The sequence below is a fragment of the Salvelinus sp. IW2-2015 genome, unplaced genomic scaffold, assembly GCF_002910315.2.
Source record: "Salvelinus sp. IW2-2015 unplaced genomic scaffold, ASM291031v2 Un_scaffold2203, whole genome shotgun sequence".
NCBI lineage: Eukaryota > Metazoa > Chordata > Actinopteri > Salmoniformes > Salmonidae > Salvelinus > Salvelinus sp. IW2-2015.
Window position 1 is genome coordinate 75549 of NW_019943533.1, and position 9503 is coordinate 85051.

The 9503-nt window shown below is 45.2% G+C and overlaps 1 protein-coding gene across 1 annotated transcript in view; it reads left to right on the plus strand.

The window, feature by feature from the left end:
* The window catches only part of LOC112073263 (unconventional myosin-XVB-like), a 33822-nt gene that overhangs the window by 19640 nt on the left and 4679 nt on the right, over positions 1–9503 (plus strand). The window contains 19 exon segments of the mRNA XM_070440086.1: positions 542–648; positions 754–813; positions 912–987; positions 2599–2717; positions 2931–3049; positions 3199–3340; positions 4617–4728; positions 4808–5099; positions 5876–5975; positions 5978–6014; positions 6137–6213; positions 6340–6354; positions 6356–6418; positions 6659–6785; positions 6927–7021; positions 7095–7172; positions 7268–7364; positions 7910–8058; positions 8188–8312. Of these exon segments, the coding sequence (XP_070296187.1) occupies positions 542–648; positions 754–813; positions 912–987; positions 2599–2717; positions 2931–3049; positions 3199–3340; positions 4617–4728; positions 4808–5099; positions 5876–5975; positions 5978–6014; positions 6137–6213; positions 6340–6354; positions 6356–6418; positions 6659–6785; positions 6927–7021; positions 7095–7172; positions 7268–7364; positions 7910–8058; positions 8188–8312 (1990 nt within the window).

The following is a 9503-nucleotide window of genomic DNA, read 5'->3' on the forward strand; positions in this document are numbered from 1 at the left end:
TCTACCCCCTACTTAATAATTTCTGGAGGAACATATTTGATTGGTTTTCAAAGGTTTATGAGAGGGCCATTGAACCTGAAGTGAAACTCGCTCTCTTTGACTGCTCAGAGTCTGTTCTAAGATCGTGCTATGAGGAACAACAGGCTCTGATGTTTGGAATGGTGGCTGCAAAAAAAAGGATCCTCACAGAATGGAAGTCCCCCACCCCCCTTTGCTTCCGTAGACGGCTAGCAGAAATAATTAACACCATTAACTTGGGAAATATACATTATTTTCAGGACCAACTCCTTCAGCAGATGTCTCCAGGTTTGGGGTCCGTTTCTGCCCCGTCTGGACGGAGACTGACTGTGAACACTGACTAGGAACACTTACTGTTGTTGTAACTGTCACTCTTGCTCTCCTCTTGTCCCATGTCTTGCTTAAGCTATGCTTCATTTCATATGTCTGGCAGCTGTGTTATTCCTTTGTTTGTACTAAATTGCTGAATATATACAAAATATACAACAACATAAAAACAAGTGATTTGATTCGTCCTCCGTAGATCTGCTGTCTGGGGTGGAGAGTGTCCGCACCCAACTCCACAGGTTCTCTGCCAGCGTCTACTTCTCCTACTCGGCTATGCCTGGCAAACTGTTCCTACGCAAAGAGGTGAGCTGGAACTGCAGGCGAGAACATAGAACGGTCTGTATTGTTCTACAATGTGTTTGCATTATACTGTATGTGAATCACAATCATTTCCCTGTGTGTGTTCAGGTGTTTTACCCCAGAGAGAAGTTCAACCACCCCTACATCCTCAATCTCCTCTGTGAGCAGGTCAGTGTTGATTATTTCCCTGTGACCCTTTTTATTAACTACCTCCTACATATCACACCTTATATTAATCTAAATCCGGGTTTTTGTTTCCCTTTCAGATCATGAGAGACACGTACTGTGACACCTGTGTGAGGATCTCCAGAGAGGAGAGGAGGAAAATGAAGGACCTACTGAGTGAGTCTAGTTGTTATTTTACCAGGGGAGTCTCGTTGTTTTTCTACCAGGTGAGTCTAGTTGTTTTTTTTACCAGGGGAGTCTCATTGTTTTTTTACCAGGTGAGTCTAGTTGTTTCTTTTACCAGGTGAGTCTAGTTGTTTCTTTTACCAGGTGAGTCTAGTTGTTTTTTTTACCAGGTGAGTCTAGTTGTTTTTTTACCAGGTGAGTCTAGTTGTTTTTGTTTTTTTTACCAGGTGAGTCAGTTTTTTTTACAAGGTGAGTCTAGTTGTTTTTTTTACCAGGTGAGTCTAGTTGTTTTTTTACCAGGTGAGTCTAGTTGTTTTTTACCAGGTGAGTCTAGTTGTTTTTTACCAGGTTGAGTCTAGTTGTTTTTTACCAGGTGAGTCTAGTTGGTTTTTTTTACTCAGGTGAGTCTAGTTGTTTTTTTACCAGGTGAGTCTAGTTGTTTTTTTACCAGTGTGAGTCTAGTTGTTTTTTTACCAGGTGAGTCTATGTTGTTTTGTTTTTTACCAGGTGAGTCTAGTTGTTTTTTACCAGGTGAGTCTAGTTGTTTTTTACCAGGTGATCGTAGTAGGTGTCTGTTTTTACCAGCGTGAGTCTAGTTGTTTTTTACCAGGTGAGTCTAGTTGTTTCTTTACCAGGTGAGTCTAGTTGTTTCTTTTACCAGGTGAGCCTAGTTGTTTTTTTACCAGGTAGTCTAGTTTTTTTACCAGGTGAGTCTAGTTGTTTTTTTTTACAGGTGAGTCTAGTGTTTTTTACCAGGTGAGTCTAGTTGTTTTTTACCAGGTGAGTCTAGTTGTTTTTTACCAGGTGAGTCTAGTTGTTTTTTTTTACCAGGTGAGTCTAGTAGTTGTTTTTTACCAGGTGAGTCTAGTTGTTTTTTTTACCAGGTGAGTCTAGTTGTTTTTTACCAGGTGAGTCTAGTTGTTTTTTTACCAGGTGAGTCTAGTTGTTTTTTTACCAAGGTGAGTCTAGTTGGTTTTTTTTACCAGGTGAGTCTAGTTGTTTTTTTACCAGGTGAGTCTAGTTGTTTTTTTTAACCAGGTGAGTCTAGTTGTTTTTTTTACCAGGGTGAGTCTAGTTTTTTTTACCAGGTGAGTCTAGTGCTTTTTGACCAGTGAGTCTAGTTGTTTTTTTTACCAGGGTGAGTCTAGTTTGTTTTTTTTACCAGGTGAGTCTAGTTGTTTTTTTTACCAGGTGAGTCTAGTTGTTTTTTTTACCAGGTGAGTCTAGTTGTTTTTTTACCAGGGAGTCTAAGTTGTTTTTTACCAAGGAGTCTAGTTGTTTTTTTACCAGGTGAGTTCTAGTTGTTTTTTTACCAGGTGATTCTAGTTTTTTTTTTTACCAGGTACGTCTCACCAGGTGAGTGTAGTTGGTTATTCCAGGTAATATTACTGTTCTGAACTTCCATCCACTGATCTCCTCACGTTCTCTCCTCCTTCCTTCTCTCTCTTTCTCCCTCCTCTCTCTATTCTCATTATTCTCTCTCTATTCTCCCTCCTCTCTCTATTCTCCATTATTCTCTCTCTATTCTCCCTCCTCTCTCTATTCTCCATTATTCTCTCTCCTATTTCTCTGTCCTTTTCTCTCTATTCTCCCTCTATTCAGGCAGTTTCCATGTGGGTACAAGTGTCAGCTTGGTCCAGGACGACACCATGAAGAAGAGGATAGTGATGGCTGCCAGAGACAACTGGGAAAACTACTTCACAAGACTGTTCCCTGTCAATGTGAGTTTTCTCCCTCTCTCTCTCTCCTGTGTGTTAGAGGCTGGAGTGTGTATAAACCTGGTGTGTGCGTGCGTGTATTGCTGTGTGTTGTGCGTGCGTATTGCGTGTGTGTGTGTGTGTTGTGTGTGTGTGTGTGTGTGTGTGTGTGTGTGTGTGTGGTGTGTGTGTGTGTGTGTGTGTGTGTGTGTGTGTGGTGTGTGTGTGTGTTTATAGGGTGATACCAGCGGGGACACCCAGGTATTGGGTGTGTCTCATCGTGGGCTTCGTCTGCTGAAGGTGGCCAGAGCATCAGGCATTAACCCCAAACACCTGATCCTGCTACGCAGCTACAGGTACTCCTATCCTTCAATCACAACAAAATGGAAAAGATGTATGAACTTTGAACTATGAATGACTAAGTGAGAGTGAACATCTAGTATGTGATGTCGGTGTATGTTCTCCCTGTGTGTGTACAGTAAGTGCTGTGGTTTTCTCTGTGTAGCTATGCGGAGCTGCTGTCGGTGAAGCTGCAGTCTGCAGACATGGTAGAGTTCAGTCTGAAAGAAGAACAGCTGCAGCTGCAGAGCAACAGAGCTGTTCAGATCACTGCTATGGTCAGTCTGTTCCACCAAGAGCTCGTCGAGGTAACCACCCTCCTCTTCCTCATCTTAAATCATACAAATTGTTGTTTATATACGTTACATGACCAACAGGATGTGGACACCTGCTCGTCAAACATCTCAATCCAAAATCATGGACATTAATATGGAGTTGGTCCCCCCTTTGCTGCTATAACAGCCTCCACTCTTCTGGATTTTGGAACATTGCTGCGGGGACTTGCTTCCATTCAGCCACAAGAACATTAGTGAGGTTGGGCACTGATGTTGGGTGAATTGGCCTGGCTCGCAGTCTGCGTTCCAATGTAACCCAAAAGTGTTCGATGGGGTTGAGGTTAGGGCTCTGTGCAGGCCAGTCAAGTTCTTTCACACCGATCTCGACAAACCATTTCTGTATGGACCTCGCTTTGTCATGCTGAAACAGGAAACTGTTACCACAATGTAGGAAGCACAGAATCGTTTCGAATTTAATTTTATGCTGTAGCGTTAAGAGTTCCCTTCACTGGAACTAAGGGGCCTAGCCAAAACCATTATTCCTCCTCCACCAAACTTGACAGTTGGCACTATGCATTCAGGCAGGTAGCGTTCTCCTGGCATCCGCCAAACCCAGACTTGTCCGTCGAACTGCCAAATGGTGAAGCAATTCATCACTCCAGAGAATGTGTTTCCACTGCTCCAGAGTCCAATGGCGGCGAGCTTTACACCACTCCAGCTAACGCTTGGCATTGTGAATGGTGATCTTAGGCTTGTGTGCAGCTGCTCGGCCATGGAAACCCATTTCATGAAGCTTGTGGAGAACAGTTCTTGTGCTGCTCGTTGCTTCCAGAGACCGTTTGGAACTCAGTAGTGAGTGTTGCAACTGAGGACAGACAATTTTTATGTGCTACGCGCTTCAGCCCTCGGCGGTCGTGCTCTGTGAGCATGTGTGGCCTACTACTATGTGGCTGAGCTGTTGTTGCCCCTAGACGTTTCCACTTCACAATAACAGCCCTTACAGTTAACTGTGGCAGCTCTAGTAGGGCAGAGATTTGAAGAACTGACTTGTTGGAAAAGTGGCATGCTATGACGGTGGCGCGTTGAAAGTCACTGAGCTCTTTAGTTCTACTGCCAATGTTTGTCTATGGCGATTGCATGGCTGTGTGTTCGGTTTTATACACCTGTCAGCAACGGGTGTGCCTGAAATAGGCGAATCCACAAATTTGATGGGGTGTCCACATACTTGTGTATATATAGTGTATATTTCCTGGTACATCTTACCGTATAGAATCTTTGTTGTGTATAACCTCCTACCAAACCTTATCAGGGCTCGGATCATGTGATCGCCCTGAAGAGCTTTGAGACGGTCGACAAGAGCCTGCTCAACTTCCGCAAGGGTGACATCATCAAACTGCTGCCCATAGATGGCCTCAAACCAGGTGAGGTCATCACAGTGACCGTTGACCTCTGTCTCTCTCTCTGTGACAGTCCTAACCCTGCTGTCTCCCTCTCTCTCAGGTTGGTGTTTCGGTTCCATTGGGGGGCGCTCGGGTCTCTTCCCCACAGACATCACTCAGCCGTCTGCCCCTCCTGACTACCACCATGTCCACCTTGACCGCCGCGACGAGAGGAGGAAGAGCATGAGAGCTCCAGCCCCCAGACCCACCTCCCACAACGGCTCAGCACAGCCCAGCCGAGATGGCTCCGTCCTGGGGTCGGCTCGGTCGGTTCAGGGTAGTGAGATGAATGACGTACAGACGTTCCTGATGACAGAGTTTGCCATGAAATACTTTAGAGATGCTGCCACGAGGTAAGAGGGGTCAATTTAATTGAACCTTTATTTAACTAGGCAAGTCAGTTAATATCTAATTCTTATTTACAATGACGGCCTACACCGGCCAAACCCAGACAACGCTGGGCAAGTTGTGCGCCGCCCTATGGGACTCCCAATCACGGCCGGTTGTGATACTGCCTGAAATCGAACCAGGGTCTCTAGCACTGAGATGCAGTGCCTTAGACCGCTGCGCCACTTGGGAGCCCAATTACAACCCTGGTAATAGGGTTGTACAATGTACAGTGTGTAATCCTATGTTTAGTGTTACAACTGTCTCCCATAACTACACAATCACCTCTTATTTTTCTCTTTAATCATCACCCCTCCTTCATCTTTCTCCTCCTCCTCTTTCTCCTCCTCTTTCTCCTCCTCTTGCTCCTGCCTCTTCTCCTCTCGTTCCTCCTCTCTTTCTCTTCCTCTTTCCTCCTTCCTCTTCTCTTCCTCTACCTCCCTCGTCTCCTCTTTCTCTTTCTCTCTTGATCCTTCTTCCTCTTTCTCTTACCTCTTTGTCTCCTTCCTCTTTTCTCTTCCCTTTTCTCCCCCTTCCTCTTCCCTCTTCTCCTCCTCTTTCCTCTTCCTCTTTCTCTTTCCTCTTCTCTTCTCTTCTCTCCTCTTTCTCTTCCTCTTCCTCTTCCTCTTTCTCCTCCTTTTTCTCCTCCTCTTTCTCTTCCTCTTTCTCTTCCTCTTCCTCTTTCTCCTCCCTCTTTCTCTTCCTCTTTCTCCTTCTCCCTTGTTTCTCTCTATCCACAAAGCATGGAGGGTAGAGGTTTTCTTGATGGAGGTAGAAACTTCTCAGAGATGGTTCAGTACACAGAGGTTCCCGTTCAGGAAATCTCTATCCTGTACGTTGATTCCGTGATCTTAATAACCTGGCTGTCCAGGCCTTCATGAGTGAGTCCACACACACACACACACACACACACACACACACACACACACAACACACTGCACGGACACTGTTTAAGTGTACATTGCGTATCAATTTTTTGCTTCCATACTACGCTCTTCTGAAGGTGTGATGCAGTTTCATGGGAGACCAGCCTCTGGGGATCACAAGTCTGAGGAAGACTGTGTCAGCCATGTTCTTGATGTGAGACATACATATATCTTACACACACACACACACTATCGCTCACCGTACACTCCTAATGAGGATACAACTGCTTGAATGAAAAACATGGGAGAAATATCTGTCCATTGTGTGTGTGTGTTTCAGCTGGGGAAGGAGAAGGGTATTCCTGAGAGACGAGATCTACTGCCAGTCATCAAAACAGACCACTAAACAACACTCACAGGTTGAGAGGCTGGCAGTCTGTGTATAAACCTTTACCTGTGAATAGTGTACAGGGGTCAATCCTTACGTGTGTGTGTGTGTGTGTGTGTGTGGTGGGTGTGTGTGTGTGGTGTTGTGTGTGTGTGTGTGTTGGTGTGTGTGTGTGTGTGTGTGGTGTGTGTGTGTGGGTGGGTGTGTGTGGTGTGTGTGTAACGATTGAAAAAAGCGTAGAAACAACAACTGTGGTGTGGTATACAGGCAGAGCTGTACCCGAGGTTGGCGTTTATTGAACCTGGTAACAGGGTTCTTCCCCTGTTCTGGCACTCTCTATCCCTACGTCACACAACTCTTACAAAACATCAGCCAAGACCCCTCACACCCTTACCAAGGTACACACACACAGCCCTGCACCCCTCACACACTGGCGATGCCCCCAAAGAGATCCCTTTAAAAGTCTGCAGCTGTCTGCTACCCCAGTGCTCTTCTGTATCTAATGCAGATGTGTGTGTGGTTTTTCCTCTCCATCTCAGAGCTGTCTCAATACTGTAAGGAGAACCTGTTCCGGTCTCTGATCCATGGAGGTCGCAGACACATCCCCTCTCAAGTAGAGATGGAAGCTATACTGGTGAGACATGAGTGTGGATTTTATTTTGTGACGATCAGTTCCGTCATCGCTTGGCGTGTGTTGTTCTCTGCAGGCTGGCAGAAGCTCTCGCCGGTTCCCCATCAAGCTGCCAGGTGGAGTAGACTTCCCCTGTAAGATACGCAGCTTTAGCGTAAGTCAAGTCTCCTTCTTTTTCCTTCTCTCCTTTCCCCTGCCTCCCTTTAATTATCATCATGAGAAAAATAAAGATTGACTATGTGTACCCAGGTGGCTCTGGAGGTGGTGGAAGAGCTGTGTACAGAGATGGGCATCCAGGACCTGGTAGAAGTCAACGAGTTCTCTATCCATGCCAGCCGGGACCAGGGTAGGAGGACAAACAGACATGAATCATAGTGATTCAGTAGTAACATTAAAACAGAATAAATATCCTGCCAACATTAGTCAGATTAAAAGCAGTCAGATGGTATTTTTTTGCTAAGTGCAGAGATGTATTATAGGTAATGAATGTGCAGAGATCTATTATAGGTAATGAATATGCAGAGATGTATTATAGGTAATGAATGTGTAGAGATGTATTGTAGGTAATGAATGTGTAGAGATGTATTGTAGGTAATGAATGTGTAGAGATGTATTGTAGGTAATGAATGTGTAGAGATGTATTATAGGTAATGAATATTCAGAGATGTATTATAGGTAATGAATGTGTAGAGATGTATTATAGATAATGAATATGTAGAGATGTATTATAGGTAATGAATATTCAGAGATGTATTATAGATAATGAATATGTAGGGGACTTCTAAGAATGCTACAGACTTTGTGGAGAAGCAGAAAGATCTCTCTTCTTCTCTCTTCGTCCTGCCTCATCACAACCTCCTTCCTGCCTCTCTTCTTCCTCTCGTCCGTCAGAGGGGATGGTGCGGCCAATCCACCCGGATGAGTACCTGTTTGACTTCCTTTTGGATGACGGCTCCATCTTCCTGTCCTTCCACCGCGTCATGTGGACACACCCCCTTCACTTCGACAATGACCTGTACCTGGAGTTCCACTTCCAACAGGTACCATAGTAACAACCCCTATTTCTGTCATTACCATAGAAACCACCTCCAGTTATGTCAGGCCCTGGTGACAACCCTTTTGTTCCTGTAGTTGAATGAACTCCTTCTGTCCCTGTCTGTTGCCTGCAGGTCCTGGGTGATTACCTGGATGGCAAACTGCTGCTGCCAAGCGGTGGTGCCAACACTGTCCAGCAGATGGCAGAGCTGGCTGTCCTGCAGCATCTGGCACAGGGTCTTACTCAAGAGCCCTCTGTGTGAGTACTAGCCTTAACCTTTAGCCTTTAGCTCAGTGTTACTCACTATTTTTTATAAGGGGGCCACTTTGGGTAGACAATCATTCAGAGAGCCGCACAGATCTTTAATTTGTTATACTTTTTCTTCCAATATTATCTAATCATCAATTTGAAAGCAAATTGAGAGCAATAGAGCACCTGTAATTGATTTGATGTACAGCACATCACAAATATATACATACACACATCAAATAGGCTACATCACATGTATAAGACCTATATTAAGGGTTACCTCAGTCGTTGGATGAGCGAAAATGTCCCTTCTGCTCCTTGACTGAATTCATTCTGAATGTATAGTCTGTTGTTGCTATTCTAGTTAGGCAATCCAGGTGTGCATTGGTCAGTCTGTTTTCACAGTGTTCATTGTTGAAAATGTTGCTTCACATGAATAAGTCCTGCACACACTGCTTCAGAAGTGGATACTCTGTCTGACAAGGCTCCAGAAATGGGTGCTCTTAGTTCACCTTGCAATGTGTCATCTGCCTGCAGCTCCACTATCTCACTCTCTATTTCAGCAGCACGGTCAGGACAGAGGCTGTGATGACTGGGTCAGAGATGACACTATCTCACTCTACTATTTCAGCACGGTCAGGACAGGGGGCTGTGATGACTGGGGTCAGAGATGACACTATCTCACTCTCTATTTCAGCACGGTCAGAACAGAGGGCTGTGATGACTAGGGTCAGAGATGACACTATCTCACTCTCTATTCCAGCACGGTCAGGACAGGGGGCTGTGATGACTCAGAGATGACACTATCTCACTCTCTATTTCAGCACGGTCAGGACAGAGGGCTGTGATGACTGGGTCAGAGATGACACTATCTCACTCTCTATTTCAGCACGGTCAGGACAGGGGCTGTGATGACTGGGGTCAGAGATGACACTATCTCACTCTCTATTTCAGCACGGTCAGAACAGAGGGCTGTGATGACTAGGGTCAAGAGATGACACTATCTCACTCTCTATTTCAGCACGGTCAGGACAGGGGGCTGTGATGACTGGGGTCAGAGATGACACTATATCTCACTCTCTATTTCAGCACGGTCAGGACAGAGGGCTGTGATGACTGGGGTCAGAGATGACCACTGGCACATGAAAGGGATTCTCAATGAAGTTGAAAAACTCCTTGTACTCCATGATCTTTGAAATT